Raw genomic sequence first — 19,050 nt, forward strand, 5'->3', positions numbered from 1 at the left:
CCCTCCATAAGTTCTCATGTTCGAAGATCTCAAAAAAAAAAAAAAAAATGAAGGAGGGGGAAGAGGGCATGGACTGCCTTACTAACTTCTCCCTTGAAGAAAGGAAAAACCTGTGTCGTGTATTTGGCTCCTTCCCTGAAGGAAAAAGAATCCGTGGACGACAATCCTCCACTGGAAGAAAGGAAAAACCTGTGTTGTGTATTTGGCTCCTTCCCTGAAGGAAAAAGAATCTGGGGACGACAATCCTCCACTGGAAGAAAGGAAAAGCCTGGGTTGTGTATTTGGCTCCTTCCCTGAAGAAAAAAGAATCAGAGAATCACGTTATCAATCCTTCACTTGAAGAAATGAGGAATCTGGGCTACGCAGCTGACTCCCCTCCTGAAGGGGAAAGAATCGTCAGACTATACTATTAGTCATTAAGGAAAATCCAGACGCTCTCCTTGAAGACGGAAGACTCCTTGGACTACGTTGTTAGTCCTTGATGAAACCCTGGACAGTCCCTCTCTTGAAGAAGGAAAGAATCTGAGCAGGCTAATACGAGTGATTTTACCGGGAAAAAGAAAGAGAGGGAAACCTTAATGAGAGCATTTTCGCTTTAAGGGGAAAGTGAAATCCTCCTACGGTCTGTCGTGCTCAAGAAACACTTATCTGCTGGACCAACCCTACCTTCCACGGGATATGGCTGAAGTCTCAAAGTTCACTCGGAGAATTGCAGAGGCACCTATGCCCCCTAAAACAAAACTACCACCAAACTTCGACCGGTATGATGGGACGAGAGACCCCGAAGATCATCAAAGAAAGGTGGTCAAGAACCCAAACGAAATCTTACACATAAGAAGGGGGACAACGAGCGGATAGACCAATACATGGAAAGGTTTATCAAGGAAAGCATGAACATCAAAGACGTCCCGAAGGTCATGAAAATCAGCAGTTTCATAAACAAATTAAAGCATGCACAACTATGCGAGAAACTAGGGGAAGAGTTTCCTCACTCGTTTGACAATCTCATGGACAGGGTCAGAGCCTTTGTCAGGGGCAAAGACAAAGTCAGCAAAGCCAATGAGACAGATGCCACACCCCGAGGGGTCACCTCAGCTGCAAAACCTCTTGATAAAGGTACACCTTACTCCCGAAAGCCTGCTTTTGATAAGAATGTTGCATGATAGAACAAGACCCTCATACTCACCATACAGACCTCGAGGAAGAGGCCCATCCCCTTACCCTGACAACTTCACCCCTCTCACCAAGACACCAAATGAAGTATTGGCTACTGAGAGGGTGAAGGGCTCCTTTCCAAGGCCACCACCTATTAAACCTGGGCCAAAGGCACAACCAAATGAATATTGTGACTTTCACAAAGGGTCTGGCCATAGAACTGATGATTGCCTGTACCTAAAAAGAGAAATAGAAGCCGCGGTTAAAACAGGAAAACTGGCCCATTTGGTTAAGGAAATTAAGGAAGGAGGGGGGGATCGCAAAGGGAAAGATGCAAGGGAGCCTGGGAGGGCAGATGTAGATATGATTAGAAGGAGGGATGAATTTGATACCACCAGGAGTGTAAAGGCCAAAATCCTGGGCTCCCCAAACTGCATGAAAGCTCCCATCTTAAAGCCACACTTGGAGGAAAACGAGGTATAACGGCCCCCACTCAACATCTCAGCTGTAATAGCGGTCATAAATTGGCCAGAATACACGTAGACGGGGGATCTGGGATAGAAGTCATATACGAACATTGTTTCCTCAGACTTGACAGGGATGTAAGAGACCGGCGGAGGAGGATTCTATCCCTCTAGTATGGTTCAACAACAATGTGTCACACCCCCTGGGGAAGATCAAACTCCCATTCACAATCGGGGTAGGGGACCGGGTCCGAACAATAAACCTGACATTCACAGTGGTTCGAGCACCCTCGAAGTACATCGCAATCCTAGGAAGACCCGGAATCGGGGATTTGCAAGCACAGGCGTCCACCCCACACGGAGCCTTAGTATTTCAGACACCAAAGGGCTTGGCTTGGGTAAAATCTGCATACGAAGTGATTTCTTCCGTGTCTGAAGGGGAAGCACCTGAGAAGCCCCGAAAGGAAGGGGTCGAAGAGTGGGTCCTTTGTGACAGATCCCCGAAGCAGACGGTCAAAGTAGGAAGTCACCTAAGTGACAAGTGCAATAGTGCCCTCAAGGAACTGCTCCTCCTCAACATAGACGTATTTGCATTCCAACATGGGGATATGACAGGAATCCCGAGAAGCTTGACTGAGCACCGACTCAATACGTATACATGGGCAAAACCAGTGAAACAGAAAAAGCGAAGCATGGGTCCCAGCAAAAGGAGGGCCGCCTGTGAAGAAACCAGGAAACTGCTCAAAGCGGGAATAGTCAGGGAGGTAAAGTACCCAGCCTGGGTTGCTAACCCGGTTATGCTCCAGAAGAAAGACGGGGGATGGAGGATGTGCATCGACTTCCAAGATCTGAACAAAGCATGTTCTAAGGATTGTTATCCCCTCCCAGAAATAGATGTCCAAGTGGACTCCTTATCCCAATACCCCCCTGAAATGCTTTTTGGATGCCTACAAAGGATACCATCAAATACAGATGTCAATGGAAGATGAGGAAAAAACCGCCTTCATCACAGACGAGGGGACGTTTTGTTATACCAAAATGCCCTTCGGTCTTAAAAATGCTGAGGCCACATATCAAAGATTTATGAACGCCTTCTTCAGGGAACAACGGGGAAGAAACTTGGAGGTATACATCGATGACATCGTTATCAAAAGCCTAACCGAAATGGCCATGATAGACGATATAGCTGAAACCCTCCACACCATGCAAGATGTGAATATGAAACTAAACCCCGGAAAGTGCTGTTTTGGGGAAGAAGAAGGAAAATTCTTGGGCGTAGTAGTCACAAAGGGCGGAATCAAAGCTAACCCGGAGAAGACTCAAGTTGTGGCCGAAATGCGATCTCTCAGGTGCTGAAGGACTGCCTTCAAACGGATAAGTTTAATTGGACCTCTGAGGCGGAAGCCGCTTTCCAAGAAATGAAAGCCTATATTTGTAAACTCCCAACACTGGCCACCCCACTACCCGGGGAACATCTGACCTTGTACCTGTCCGTCTCAAAAACAACTATAAGTGCGGTCATGATGGTGGAACGGGAGGGGAAACAGATACCAATGTATTTCATCAGTAGAACACTTAAAGGCCCTGAAGAGCGTTACATGCCCCTGGAGAAGTTAGCATTGGCCCTTGTTTTCGCATCCAGGAGACTCAGGAGGTATTCCCAAGGGCACAGGGTCACCCTGATGACAGATCAGCCCCTTCAAAAGGTGCTAAGGAGTCCGGAGCTGTCGGGACGATTGGCTAAATGGGGCGTGGAACTGGGAGAACACTCATTGGAGTTCAAACCCAGGACAGCCGTGAAAGGACAAATGCCGGCAGATTTCCTGGCAGAAGTCCTTGAGGATGAAAAAAAAAACTCCTAAAATGGGAAGCCTTGGAAAGAAAAGAGAAAGAGAGGGAAGACAAGGCTGCGTGGAAACTCTTCACAGATGGAACCTCCAGTGAAGAAGGGAGCGGAGCAGGCATTACTTTGATAAGCCCCGAGGGAATCGAGCTAACCTATGCCATAAGACTGGACTTCGAAAACACCAACAACACTGCAGAATATAAAGCCCTCTTAGCAGGGATGAGGCTGGCAGAAAAGATGAAAGCAAAACATGTGGAAGCTAGCACTGATTCACAGTTAGTAGTCAAACAATACCAAGGAGAGTATGAAGCCAAAGACAACACCATGGCTCAGTACATGGCAAAAGTAAAAGAGATGACCAAGGTATTCAAAACTTTTAAGCTGGAATACATTCCCCGAGGGAGAAACAGAAAGTCTGATGCCCTCAGTAAGCTAGCCTCAGTAGCATTCGATCACTTAGCAAGAGAAGTCAAAGTGGAAGTCCTAACCTCCCCCTCCATCAGTACAGAGGAGGTAGCTGCAGTTGAAAACACACAAGAAATATGGATGACACCAATTGTAAAGTTCCTCAGGGACGGGACCCTTATCTGCCGGAACAAAACGATGTTCTCTCCTAAAGGCTAAAGCATTCTGGAAGTCCCTTCCATCAACAAGAAAATCCCTTCTCTTGTGGATAAGGTACCTCAGCAGTCGCTTACAAGAACATGAACGTATACTTTCCATGGAATTAAGTCCAGGAAAAAGTTCCTTCCGAGATTATGAAGAGTATCCCATTCCCTGGGATCAAGTGTTTTAGAAGTCCCTTCCATAAACAGGAACATACCTCTTCCTCGGGACTAAGTCTTGAAGAAACTCCTTCCGAGAATAGGAAGGAACATATCCTCCCCTCGGGATCCAGTATTAAGGAAACTCCTTCCAAGAATAGGAAGGAACATATCCCTCACTTGGGATTCAGCCTTGAAGAAACTCCTTCCGAGAATATGAAATGATGAAGTACAAGGGCCGTTCAGTCATTAATCAAAAGTTGAATTGAATGAAAATACAAGAGGAATGTGAAGTAAATGAGTTTGGGGACCAATGTGTCATTATTTGAAACTTAAATGTGGAAGGCAACTAAAGTGGGAGTTTCACGATGGGGATTAGTATCTCTGGGGATTAAGTCTTGGGGGAGCCGCCTCCGAAAAAATGAAGATGTCCTACCCTATGTGATTAGGGGTCTCGTAAGTCTCTTCAACGAACAGGAACAGGTTTCTCCCAAGAAAAGGAGGGTATCCCCTCCCGTGGGATTAAGTATCGCAAAAGTCTATTCAACGAACAGAAGTGCACCCAACTACGGGATCAAGTATTGGTAAAGTTCCTTCTAAGGACGGGAAAGTACATCCCAGGGATTTGATATATGAGGAAAATCCTCCTTAAAATTTCGCACCTGAATAACTTATTAAAAAAAAGGGGGGGGGGGAGAGCCCCTTGACAAGGGACTTCGAATCTGAAGAATCCCTTCCTTGAAAAGCAAAGATCTCCGCCACAGGTCTGTGTTTTAGAAAGTATCTCTCCAAAGAAGAGGAGCCCCATCTCGAGGTCGCATACGTTTGAAGAAGTCTCTCCAAGAGGAGAGGGTTGCACATTCCATGGGCACCAATTTTTAGAGAATTACAACATCTCTCCAGGGTAGGAAAGAGCCCTTAACAAGGACTCACATAGGAAGGTTCCTTCTACATAACAGGTGTTTTTAAAGTGCTCATAAAACTTCTCCAAAAGGAGAAGATGCCACCCCTTCTCGAAGAACAAAAACCTGAACGGTTTGAGGACCTTGTTAACGGGTCAAACAGGATCATCTAGGCAGACGTGCCGAACGATCTTACAATAAAATAAACATGTACATAGGCATACAGACATGCCGCCTTAATCAAAACAAGGCAAAGCCCGACCGTGGGGCTAGGACTAAGTCGACTACGTCCAAAAAAGCCGAAGCAGGCATATGAAAGTCCAAGTGGCCCAAACTCCATTGGACAACAGGCCCAACAGAAGCTTTAACAACTTAAAACAAGTTACAAAGCGGGCCTAGGCAAAGCCTTTACAACTTGAGCAAGTTACGAAGCAAACTATAGAAAGCTTTAACAACCCAAGCAGGTTACGAAGCAAACTTGTACAAAGCTTTAACAACCCAAGCAGGTTACGAAGCAAACTTGTACAAAGCTTTAACAACTTAAACGAGTGACAAAGCAAACTTATATAAAGCTCTAACAACTTAAACGAGTGACAAAGCAAACTATAGAAAGCTTTAACAACCCAAGCAGGTTACGAAGCAAATTTGTACAAAGCTTTAACAACCCAAACACGTTACAAGGCAAACTCATAGGAAAGTTTTAACAACTCAAGCGAGCTATAAAGCAAACTTATACAAAGTTTCAAACGAATCACAAAACGGGTCTACACAAAGCTTTAACAACTTAAAAAGTTACAAAGCGACCCATGGAAAGTCTTAACGGCTTAAACAGGGTACAAAGAAAATTCATGAGAAAGTTTTAACAGTTCAAGCAATACAGAAACCCTCATTAGAGGAACACAATACAAAGGGTACAACACGGTAAATAAGGCATCACGGTCGATGCCCTTTGAGAAATCACTCTCGAACGAGTACTTTGATTGAAATGCATCTAAGAAGTATACGCAAAGATGGTCTAAATAGCATAAACGCTATAAAAAAGCACTATCGAACAAGTGTATTGGGAAAAATGCCTTCAAGGAGGCATTTATTGGAGTAAGGTATTGTGCTACCCTACTCGAAGGGTCACCTTGCTATCTTGAGTACTAAATGCAAGGTTGCCCCAAGGACAACTAAACAGGTAACTTTGGCATAACGTGCTTTAGACTACATATGCCAGATGGATGGGAGGAACGGTTGAAGGGCGGATAACAACCCGCCTAGACCTTCAGGGACTGGAACAAGTCCTGCGCCCATTCATGAGTGAATAGACTTGGACTAAGGATGACTTGACGACGAGGGTCCCCGCTTGGGCTCCTCGTCCGGGCTCACCGCCCTAGATTGGTGGCTGGGCTTGAGCCCACTTGTGTCTTTCTCGGTATGTTTAGTTGGTTTAAGTGGGCCATGTCCCGATAAGCCCACTCTTGGACCGGCCCATTAGGGTTATGGCCCAAATGTCTCACTATATAAAGAGAGCCCCTTTCTCCATGAAGAGGCAGATTACATTTTCCCCACAAAAAAGGTTATTCCTTCCTTCCCTACTCTGATATTACTCCTGCTCTTTCCCTATAAAGCACACTCCTTACTTGCACTTATAACTATAATTGCCATACATGATACTGACTTGAGAGTCGGAGTACCCACGGGGTGAACGCCCTCGGGCCCTCTAACTAGATCTTCATGTGGTTGCAGCCCAAGACCCGACACATCGCAAGAGGGACCGTCACCATGACGACAAGATGACGAACCTGAACCGGAGCTCACCGAATCTAAGGTTAGTACCACCAAACTCTCTGAACGCCTTCAGGGATTTGGGGATTCGACAGTTAGTATTCTTGATTTTGAAATTGGTTTAAAAATCGAATCGGTTTAAACCCGTTAAAAACCGGGTTTTTTTTCCCAAACCGGTTTTAAACCGAACCGAACCTGTTAGTACCAGTTCGGGTTCCCATCGCATAAACCGGTTAAAAAACCAAACTGGAACCGGTTTTTTGCCCCCCCCCCTAAAAAAAATGGTTTGGTTAAAAACCGGATCGGTTAAAAAAATAAAAATTTGTACATCTCTACTCGTGCCTATCGATTGGGGTGAAAAATATTCAAACCCAATTCAAATTGGTTTGGGTCGGGTTGAAACTTGAAACCGACTTGGGTCATAACTGGTACCCAAAGCCGGTATTTAGAAAAAGATCCATTTTTGGTTGGGTCGAAACTGGCTTAGGTGACGAGAATGAGAACCGGTATACAAGTTGACGGTTTGGTTGGGGGTGAAACCGGCTTGGTAGTACAAATTTTGAAAATCCTAAACTGTTTTTTTTTTTTTTTTTTTTTTTCTCTCTTTTTCAATCTCTAGAATTAAGTAACATAAATTGGCTTTTTTTTTCTTTTAAGAACGGCAAGTAACACGGATTGGTAAATTACTTATTTGGTGTTAATTCTTTTCTGACACACATGTTTTATTGTATTTATAAAAGGAACACAATCAAACATATTGGAATTGGAATGAGTTTTAGTGAGAAGCAAACACTTTCAGGCATACTAAATTTTTGTTCTTTTCGTCAAAACCTGAAAATTAAACGAAATTAGATCCTAAAATTAAGGGCACCTTAAATATAAGTCGCACTTGGATAGAAAAATGAGCAATCAAGTTAGACTACTCTGCGTTTCTCATCCTCACAATTGATCCTTGTAGTATACGTATAAACATACTTGCAGAATGGTTAACCACACCGATTAGGGTAGGTTCGAAATGTCCACCCCTAAAATTGATTCATAACCTGAACCGGTTTGGACCAAACCTATTTTAGCCCATGATGTAAAAAAATTGATACGGCTTAAGAACCCACACGTTTTGTACACCTCTGCTTGCAATACAAGTGTTCCTAACTATAAGAACTAAGGGGTTGTTTGGTAACTTTTGATTGGTTAATTGCTTAACTAGTAAAAGGTCTGAACCATTAAGTGTTGAACCAGTAAGAGGTCTAAACCATTAAGAACCAGTATAATGGTTAACCGTTCGGAGATATATATCTGACCAATTCAGATTAGAGGTCTTAACCATTCAGGCTCAGTATAATGATTAACCATTCATAGGCAAATGTCTGGACCACTTAAACATCTGCTCGCAAAACAAACAATCCGAACCATTAAGTGCTGAACCAGTAAACCATTAAAAGTCTCATTAAAAGTCTCATTAAGTTACAAAACACGTCATGAAACTTTGTTCTTTTAAATTCACTTGGTTCATAAAATCTTTGGTCATGTTCCTTTAGTTAGGCATAACAAATTGATTAATATCCTAACACAAGACTTCTATCATAACATGATAACTTAAACTCATTTTCAACATATTTGTCGTTTCTCATTCTATCATGATTATCTTTTTATCTTATCATTATCAACATATCCCCTAATATCGATTCATCATTATGAAATCGTCCATCGTTGTGTCGTATTCTTAGGTAGGCAAAGCATGTGAAGGTAGCTAGGGAGACTCACTTTGACTAGTGGTGGCAACATAAAGTATTCTAGCATCGTCGTTTGTCATCCCAGTTAGGCCTGTAAACGAATCGAACGAACACGAACATAGACATGTTCGTGTTCGTTCATTTAACTTTAACCGAACACCAACATGAACACGAATATATAATCGAACACATTTTTTTGTCCCTGTTCGTTGATTAAGAAATCGGGCTGCATGTTCGTGTTCGTTTATGTTCGTTCGTTTAAAGCTTAAACGAACAGTTCACGAACATAAATGAACACAAACGAATATAAAAAAAAATTAACTGAACATATTTGAATAAACATAAATTAACATGAATGAAGAAACAAATCTAATATATTACATTTCATCCGAAAACACATGTAAATAAGTGTTCACAGATACACTAATTAGTTATATTTATATAAGTAGTTAGAAAACCTAATATTTATATAAATATAACTATTTATGTATTTATTAAAATTTAAACGAATGTAAATAAATGAACGTTCACGAACATAATGAACGAACATATATAAAAGAATGTTCACGAACATATAAATGAACGAACACAAGGTGTGTTCATGTTCGTTCATTTAATTAAACGAACAATTTTTTTTGTTCGTGTTCGTTCGTTTATTAAATAAACGAACACAAACGAACTTCCCACCGAACAAGTTCATGAACGTTCGGTTCGTTTATATGTCTAATCCCAGTCGTATTTTGATCATCCAAATAATATGTAACGTGTGTTGCTTTAAGTTACTTCTAAACACAATTACGAATAGACACCATGCAGAAACAATGTATACCGATCTTTCAAAACTTGGAGGTCAACTTTGATCAGTTGAGTTTACACTAACTCAAATTACATAACGAGTCAATTTCAGTCTAGTGAAATTATATAATGTGTCAAAATATGTAATTTTATTAAATTTGTTACCATATAACAGGTCCAAATGAGACAACACTTGTCGCCATGACAAGAACCATCTTCGTCAGCCCCATGATGCCACGTACATCGCCATAGTCGTTTCGCCGCCACCACCTCTAGTGTGTTCGCGAAGGACCATGGCGACGACCTTTGCTATCACTCTGTTGCTACTAGTGGATTGAAAAAAATACAACTAATATTGTGACCTTTTTATTTTTATTTTTCCAATTGTTGTAACGATGTAAGTACTAATCGAATTCCAGCCGCGTTCCACCTGAACAACGCAGCGCATTTTCACATTACAACAATAGGCAAAAGATCAAATACAAATAATCTTAACATACTAAACATACAAATTGAAGGAAAACCCAAAAAGACAAGGTGGCATTTTTGTAATTACCACCAACTATCAAAGTTACAACCAAAAATACCTAAAAAAACACAAGTTTTTTTTTTAACATTTTTTATTAAAAAATCGCTACATTTCGTTAGCAAAAAAAAAAAAAAAAAAAATTTTTTTTGGCTGCTACTAAAAGTAGCGATTTTTTAATAAAAAATGTTAAAAAAATAAAATAAAATAATTTGTGTGTTTTTTTTTATTTTTTTAGGTTTTTTGGGGGGTTTAGTTTTTAGCATTTTAGCTTGGGGGGTGTGGGGGGGGGGGGTTAGGTTTTTTTTAGGTTTTTGGGGGTGGGGGGGTAGGTTTTTTTAGGTTTTTGGGGGTGGGGAGGGGGGGGTTAGGTTTTTTTTTTAGGTTTTTTGGGGGGGTTTAGTTTTTAGCATTTTAGCTTGGGGGGTGTGGGGGGGGGGGGTTAGGTTTTTTTTAGGTTTTTGGGGGTGGGAGGGGGGGTTAGGTTTTTTTTTAGGTTTTTTTTTTTTTGGGGGGGGGGGGTTAGGTATTTGGGGGGTTGGGGGGTAGGTTTTTTTTAGGTTTTTGGGGGGTGGGGTGGGGGGTTTAGGTTTTTTTTAGAGGTGGGGGGAGTGGTTAGGTTTTTTTTAGGTATATTTGTAGAGTAACTTTGATAGTTATTGATAATTACAAAAATGCCACCTTGTCTTTTTGAGTTTTCCTTCAATTTGTATGTTTAGTATGTTAAGATTATTTGTACAAGAACTTTACCCTACAACAATATGGATATACCTGCACGTGTATATATCTTGAGACAACTCGAATATATGGGGTCACCAGAGAAGTAAATGGATAATTGCATGTGAAAACAAAGCTTTCAATCAATGAGAGGTTGACACTTGAAAATTAGGGTAAATCTTAAATAAATATATGCATTCATTAGCATGTTAGAGCATTAACATATTATCTTGTTTTTATAATTACACTTAAAATCACTATTTCTTTTATCTTATTTTTAACTAAATAAATAAATAAAGAATATTTCTTTATACTTTATCATTATCTTTTCTATCTTTGACAACCACTTTTCAATTGAACATAACTTTTAAAAAAAGCGTATATATGTGTAACTAGTTATATGTTACAATAATTTTAGTTATCGAAAGAAGTTACTGTTCCAACCAATTTTATAATTAAGGCATTGCTTTGGATTGAAATATTCTTGTTCTTAGTTTACAACACTTGGAATAGATCTTTCCACACAAGGGATCCATATGATATGATTTAGGGTGGTGGAAACCACTTTACTATGTTTGATAAGTGTGGGACCAACTTTTATAGCAACTTCAATGGTACATGTTGTCCCAAACTATTCTTCTACACTTTTATAAGATATTTTCATTGTAGGGATGTCAATAATTATAGCTTCATTTTAGTTTTGATTTTCAAGTTTGGATCTTTATATTATTAAATATGATAATACCTTGTTGATTTTATTAGCTTATGATAACACGATAACGTCTGTAGATCAACAACATATTAAGGTAATGTTGGTTGAGTCAAGTGGGACTAGCTCACTTGGTAGAGGCTTTTGCCTCTTAGTGGGAGGTCTTGGGTTCAATTCCAAACAAGAGTGATTTATTTGTAAATATAGAAGGTTGGGAGAGTAACATTAACCATTAAAAAAAGATAATGTTGTTTGAAGGATTAATGATGAAATTATAGGTCTAATAAGGTATTACGAGAGGGAAATGTTATGTAATTTAAGGTATTTTTGACTATGATAGGTTATAATGATCTTCCAATAATGAATACAAAGTCGATGTGATACTCTTTTATCCACATGTTTTTCATTTAATCGGTGGTGGCATATTGACAAAATATCTTACTATTTATTTGATAATCGGTGGTGGCATATTGACAAAATATCTTACTATTTATTTGATTTACTAGAATTTAAACTTATATCATTATCATTATCAATTTTATTTATTTATGAAATATCTCAACTCAATCCAAAATATAACACATTGTCAAGCAAAATGTAACATAATGTCAAAAAATTTAACACAATCTCGAAAAAAAAAGACATAATGACGCAGATATAAAAAAACATAATAATAAATAAAAAGACACACTAACGTAAACAAAAAGTCTAAAATCTACAAGGTAAACATCTAAAAATAAAAACTAAAATCTTAAATTGTAGAGTTTAAAAGACGGCTCTAATACCGCTTAGTGAACCTTTTACTTTTAAAAGACTATGTATTTAATCTAACCTCATGGTTGATCCCATTAACTCTTGTTACTATTTTTAGATTTATAGTACTTAAATAACAATAATTTTTTTTAACAAAGTATCAAAAGTTTTATTATTATTTTTGTGCAAATCCAATCTTCTTGCATGTCTTGTTGTAATCGGCCAAAAACACATTCACCCAAAACACTCCCCATTTCATCTTGATCACTTTCTTTTCATGCAAATGCAATTACCCCTTTTTGTTTCTTGATTTTTCATCAAAACAGACTAATTCTTTTTCCCATTTCATCATTCCAAAAATCAAATCTTCATCTCACAATGGGCAACAACAACAGCTCCAACGGCCGCCGGAGACACAACCACCACCACCCAACACCGCCACCACCATCGCCGCCGGAGATCAACGCCAGCCGTTACATATTCGCCGCCGCCTCACCATACCCTCCTCAATACCCTAACCCTAATAATTCTCCGTATTATGAATACCCAACCGGAGCATTCTACCAGCCACCGCCGCCACCGCCGGTGATGCCGGCGTATGATCACCAGCACCACCGGGTTCCGGCACAGGCGTGGGTGGGTGGGCGGTACCCTTGTGGGCCTGTGATGCACACTCCTACACCTTATGTTGATCATCAAAAGGCTTTCACTATAAAGAATGATGTTAATATCAAGAAAGACAGTTTGAAGATTGAAGAAGATAATGGCAAGTTTCTTGTTGAGTTTACTTATGATGCCACTGTTGCTGGCAGGTAAACTTTTTTTTTAATTTTTTTGTGTAGTTGTAACCATTAAAAAATAATTTGAGTTTTGACTTTGTCAAAATGGCGAGGCTAAAGGTACCCTGTATGTAGTAGAAGGAGAGATGATGTGAGTGATTTAGCAAGCGAGCCGTACATAAAGTTAAAAGCATAGGAGGGCTACGCCTTAGCACAACCGTTAATCTAGTGACGGATTTAGCCCAAAAATTCAGGAGTATCTCAATATTTTTTTTGGGGATTCGGGTTAACCTTTGTATAAAACCGAAAAAAAATACAATTTTTACACTACGTAGACGGAGTTGAAGGGTATTTTTACACTACGGAGACGGAGTTAAGGGGTAGCCCCTGCTTGTACACTACCTCCGTCCCTGCGTTAAGCCGTTATGCATCTTGTAGATGTTTAGTGTTATGGGTATGATTCATATCTAATAAGGGTGGCTAAACGTTCCCCTCATGTTACTTCTATGTGGGAGAGATATTACTTTTTAATGGGGAAGGGGCCCACTAGGTGTGTGAGAGGATGATTATGTAATATAGAAGGGTGTTTCCATACGGACACCACCTGCAAAGAGGTGTCTAGCGATTTGTTTTGTACGGGTGTTTAGTCCATTATGGTTCATTGTGAATAGGCAAAACGGCCATGGTGAATATTGTTGGGGGTGCAGACGAGCTGAGCCGAGCCCGAGCTTGACCAGGCTCGAGCTCGATTAAATTATGAGAGCTTGAGCTCGACTTGTTGGAAATCTACCAAGCTCGGGCTCGGCTCGTTTATTATTGATTAATTAAAAATAATATAAACAATAGACTCGTTTAGGCTTGCGGGCTCGAGCTAGGGCTCGGGCTCGTTTACTAAACAAACTTATTTTTAGGTTCTGGCTCGACTCGTAAACAAGATTAAATAAGCTCGGCTCGTTTACTAAACAACTTTAAATATGGGTAAATGTTTTAAAATGTCAATAAAAACTAATATTACACTAAAGCTCGATAAGGCTCGATAAATAAACGAGCTTTATTTTAGGCTCAAACTCGGCTCGGGCTCAATAAAGCTCGTCTCGTTTCGAGCTTTTTGTTGAGCCGATCTCGAGCCGTTCGACTTGTTTGCACCCCTAATCATTGTAAACAGGCGTACAGATCTAAAATATAATCAATTGGGGTGTTGATTAGTGAACTAGCAGTATGTTAGTAATTATGAAGCATCTCTAATATATGTTTGAACCTCAGCAATCTGCATATCATGAACTGGATTGGATCTAACAGTAGTTTTCTGTTTGTTTAATGTTATCCTATTGGCAGCATTACCCTTTATTTCTTTGCAAAAGAAGGAGACTACTGCAACATGACCGCAACAAAACAGGACACGCTTCCACCGATCACAGTGAGCTTCGAACAAGGTTTGGGACAGAAATTCAGACAAGAATCTGGGACCGGTATAGACCTCTCAACGTTCGAGGAATCAGAGCTTGTAAAAGTCAGTGAAAACGGCGTATATCCTCTAGTAATCAAGGCAGAAGCAACACCACACGTATCATCAGACTCGACTACAAACTCCAAAGCTATTAATTCCCAGATAACGCAGGCGGTGTTCGAGAAAGATAAAGACGAATATCACGTCAGAGTAGTGAAACAGATCCTGTGGGTGAATGGAATAAGATATGAACTTCAGGAGATTTACGGGATCGGTAATACAGTAGACGGGGATGATTTCGATGGCAATGATCCGGGTAAAGAATGTGTCATTTGTTTATCAGAGCCTCGGGATACTACGGTTCTTCCTTGCCGTCACATGGTAATAATTTGACCTATGTTTTTCTGTACATGTTTGTGATGTAACTATGTAAGATGTTTTCATAATGATATGCGGGTTTGGTTTGGTTACAGTGTATGTGCAGCGGATGTGCGAAAGTGTTGAGGTTCCAGACGAACCGATGTCCGATATGCAGGCAGCCAGTGGAGAGGCTTTTGGAAATCAAGGTGAGTAGTGGAGGTGAAGATTGAGATCACCATATATAAATCATAATCATGTTATATACTTATGTTTCAATGTTGTTTTCTTTATGTTACATGTTTTGTGTGTTTGAGGAATTCAAGTATATGATGCAGAGTTGAAAGATGTACAAGTTTTTCATCAAGTATTGTAGATAATTGATTAATAGCAAAATAATTCTGTTAAATTAGATGCTCACTGGAGTATTTGACCTTTTTACGTTTTTAATCAGTAGAGATTACATTACACACGCATGAATTGTTTTGATTAAAATGCGTGTGAAATGTAATCTCTATTGATTAAAATGAATTGTTTTGATTTCACGCGTGATGGACTTCACATCTTGTAGATACGTAGGTAGTGAACAAGTATGTGTCATAAGAGCACCCACAATATGAGTATTTTTGGAGAAGTCCGGATAATGTGGTAACGTCCATGGACCTTGCCAACATTGTGGGAGAAGTCTGTTGGGGAAGTCCGGATAATTTGGGAGAAGTCTTTTGAAGTCCCAAATTACGGATTTGTCCAAATTCACCCCACACGCGCGCGCACATATAAAATATTTGTAAATGAGATTTGTGAAGGTTTGTAGAGGTTTGTCGTTGTGGAAAGCGTAGGGGGTTTTAAGACCATGTGTAATAGGCAATATATAGGCGTGAAGGGGATTGAGAACGCCCCAACATTGTTCCCTTAGGGGTTAGTAGGGGTTTGAAGAGGGAGGGGCGTGTCTAGTATAACGCCAAATGAGGAGAAAAAATGGAAAATACTGAATGAAAGGACATTAACCATTACATATTTTTAAGGTACATTATGAGGTTGATGTGGCGGAAATGCCCCAAAGGAGGCATTAAACATTACAAATGTTATAAGAAAAGTTTGAAAATCTGATGTAACGATGAGGTGACAGTTCATGAAAAACCCACATTGTGGATTCACCAAGTGGAAAACAAATTGGATGGAGTTTTATTTATTTCATGTAACTAAGACCAGTCATAAAGCCCATTTGGGGGCGTTATACGACACGTGGCGAAATGCGTAAGAGAGGGCCTTTATGGGGCGTTATATCAAAATAGGGTGTAGTGGTAAGGGGGTTATATAAAGCCTTTCAATTATACATATGTATATATATATATATATATGTATGTATGCGTGTGAGTGGGGGAAAGATGTTGGAGAACATCACGCCGCAAAGGAGATTACGCTGGAGAAGAAAAACCACCCCATAGCGCCCGCCATAGTGGTGTTGGCGGCACTATGGGGGCGCCATGCTTGTTTTTGGCGTGATACCAAGCCCCACTACGGGTGGCCTAACAAAACCTAATTCGCCTACATTTAAACTGTACCTTATATATTGTGTAATGTTTAAAAATAAAAATACTAAAATGTATACGGTAATAAAACCATCCATAATGGTTAATATCTCGTAAGGGGCATTTCTAACACATCATCATCATCATAACACCACTTTAAAATATGCGTAATGATTAACGCCTCTTAACACCTTTTCGATGATTACTTTCTAATTTTTTTCTCCTCGCTTAGCGTTATACTAGAAATTTCTTTCCCCTCCCTCTTCATGCCTTTATAACGCCCGGAAAGACAGTGTTGGGGCACTATCAAACCTCTTTACCTCCTATAATGCTCGTTATACCCTAGGCAATCGTCCTCCTTTCAGCACTAGCCCTTCTATTTATAATTATTAGTGATTACCTGAAAAACATTTTGAAAATAATACGTCAACGACAAGATGGTGAATAACATTTAACGGACACCAAATAAATTTTTGATAAGGCATAAATAATGTTAAAGCTATTTACACTTATACTAGTAAGCTACACATTCAGCGAGTATCCTTACCCGTGTGTACTACCGTGAATACATACCCGGTTTTACGTACAATTTACCTAGCGTGATTACATACCCGGTTTTATGGTTTCGCAACATGTACCAATTTGATCAAATTCGAAATACACTCACGTGTTCCAAATGCTTCAATACACTTACTATACATGCTAAACATATTTAATATAAACTCAAGCCATATTTGAAATTTAAAACATTTCAAAATTTGTAAAAGAGTTAAACGTATTCACCTGAACGTTTGCCACTTGACTGTATGTCACGACCAAAGTATATCACTAATCGAATCCCACTATCACCGTAGACAACCGTTATATTTTTCTGTTTCACTAAGTTTATGTTTCTCACTTTACGAACCTTCTTTATCTCAATGTTGATATAAATATTTATTTTATATGAGACAAATTTATTTGACAGAATGACATTTGCCCTCTAATACTACTATACGTGGTAATAAACCAAAAAGGTGGCACCATAATAGTTTGCATATGCATATGCATAAGCTAAAAGAACTTCATAAGCTAAGATAACTCTAAACAATATATTATACATATATATGTTATACGTATATTATTATTATTATTATTATTATTATTATTATTATTATTATTATTATTATTATTATTATTATTATTTGTTCAACAATTTACTTTAGGCACCTATGGATCATATTATTTGATTAATCAAATCTTAAATAATTTTTTGTTTAATGTACATCTACCCCATAATATTATTAAATTATATATTAACTATACTATACCCATATATTTTGAACTTTCATTTCTAACGTTTGCAAATTTATTGAAATTGTATTAGAATGAATTTCATTTCAACGTACACATATATTATACATATTATATGATATATCTTAATTATTATACATACATTATACATATAAATATGCATAAATAATATATAAATCACACATATTTGTTGTATATTTATTGCTAATGTTTTTTTTGAAAGGTAAACTTCATAATTGCTAATGGGTCGTTAAACATCCATTTAGAAATATGACATCTTATTAGTCATTTTACATCTTACGTACTTAATTGTAATGAAATGACTAATATATTTTTATATTCGGTAAGCAGCTTTATGTGTTTATATAAAATTAATTGTTGTTGTTGTTGTTGTTATTATTATTATTAGTTTTATAATACTAACTACTCGTCAGGATACCTCATATTACAAATAATCATCTTACCCATTATCCACTCGTTTAATAATATAAGTCTTAGATATTTATTTTAGTGCATAAAACAAAAATGTTACATCCTCCCCACCTTTATTTAAATCTTGTCCTCAAGATTTAGTTGAACAAGTGTGGGTATTTCTTTTTCATCTCTTACTCCAGTTTCCAAGTATATTCCGGTCCTCGTTTGGAATTCCATTTAACCTTGACTAACACAAGTCTTTTCCTTTTTAGTTTCTTGATTTGTTGGTCCTCGATTTGTATTGGTTGTTCCACAAATTTTAGTTTTTCATTTACCTTCACGTCTTGAAGTGGCATTACTAAAGATTCATCGGCCAAACACTTGCGTAGGTTTGACACGTGGAACGCATCATGTACTTCGTTCATTTCTTCTGGCGATTTTAATTTATAAGCTACTGGTCCAACTTTCTCGATAATTTCAAACGGACCAACAAAACATGGACTAAGTTTTCCTTTCTTACTGAATCGGACAACACCTTTCCAAGGTGAAACTTTTAATAACACCTTGTCTTCGACCTTAAATTCTAACGGCTTTCTTCTTTTATCTGCATAACTTTTTTGTCTGTCTCTGGCCTTTTCAGACGCTCACGTATTTGTAGTACCTTGTCAGTCATTTCTTGAACTAACTCAGGACCTGAAAACTGACTCTCCCCAACTTCTGACCAACATACAGGCGTCGTGCACTTTCTGCCATACAACGCTTCAAATAGTGCCACCTGAATACTTGAGTGATAACTATTAATAGTTGAGTGATAACTATTATTATATGAAAATTCCATTAGGGGTAGATGATCATCACAAATACTACCTAAGTCTATCACAAATGCTCTTAGCATATCTTTAAGTGTTTGAATTGTTCTTTCACTCTGCCCGTCCGTTTGCGGATGATAGGCAGTGCTAAGGTTCAAACGTGTACCTATAGAGTATAGCCTTCTGAAAACTTTGCCAGAATCGAGACATGAATAGACTGTCGCTATCTGATACAATGGATAATGGTACCCCATGTAGAGATACAATCTCATCAACGTACAATCG

General features: G+C 38.9%; 1 protein-coding gene across 1 annotated transcript; it reads left to right on the top strand.

The window, feature by feature from the left end:
* The first annotated feature begins 12,331 nt into the window (after window positions 1–12,331).
* On the top strand, window positions 12,332–15,113 carry LOC110868361 (probable E3 ubiquitin-protein ligase LOG2). Its single transcript, XM_022117493.2, has 3 exons — window positions 12,332–12,946; window positions 14,249–14,741; window positions 14,834–15,113. Exons 1-3 carry the CDS (start codon window positions 12,513–12,515, stop codon window positions 14,948–14,950), a joined length of 1,044 nt encoding a protein of 347 aa, XP_021973185.1. The 5' UTR covers window positions 12,332–12,512; the 3' UTR covers window positions 14,951–15,113.
* Window positions 15,114–19,050: the final 3,937 nt, after the last annotated feature.

This window comes from Helianthus annuus, chromosome 7 (assembly GCF_002127325.2).
Source record: "Helianthus annuus cultivar XRQ/B chromosome 7, HanXRQr2.0-SUNRISE, whole genome shotgun sequence".
Taxonomy (NCBI): domain Eukaryota; kingdom Viridiplantae; phylum Streptophyta; class Magnoliopsida; order Asterales; family Asteraceae; genus Helianthus; species Helianthus annuus.

What these genes read in the sequence shown, in the direction of transcription:
- LOC110868361 (XM_022117493.2), top strand. Translation starts at nt 12,513, where the DNA reads ATGGGCAACAACAACAGCTCCAACGGCCGCCGGAGACACAACCACCAC. An exon ending in GATGCCACTGTTGCTGGCAG is followed by an intron (nt 12,947 to 14,248) that starts GTAAACTTTTTT and finishes TCCTATTGGCAG; the next exon opens with CATTACCCTTTATTTCTTTG. An exon ending in TTCTTCCTTGCCGTCACATG is followed by an intron (nt 14,742 to 14,833) that starts GTAATAATTTGA and finishes GTTTGGTTACAG; the next exon opens with TGTATGTGCAGCGGATGTGC.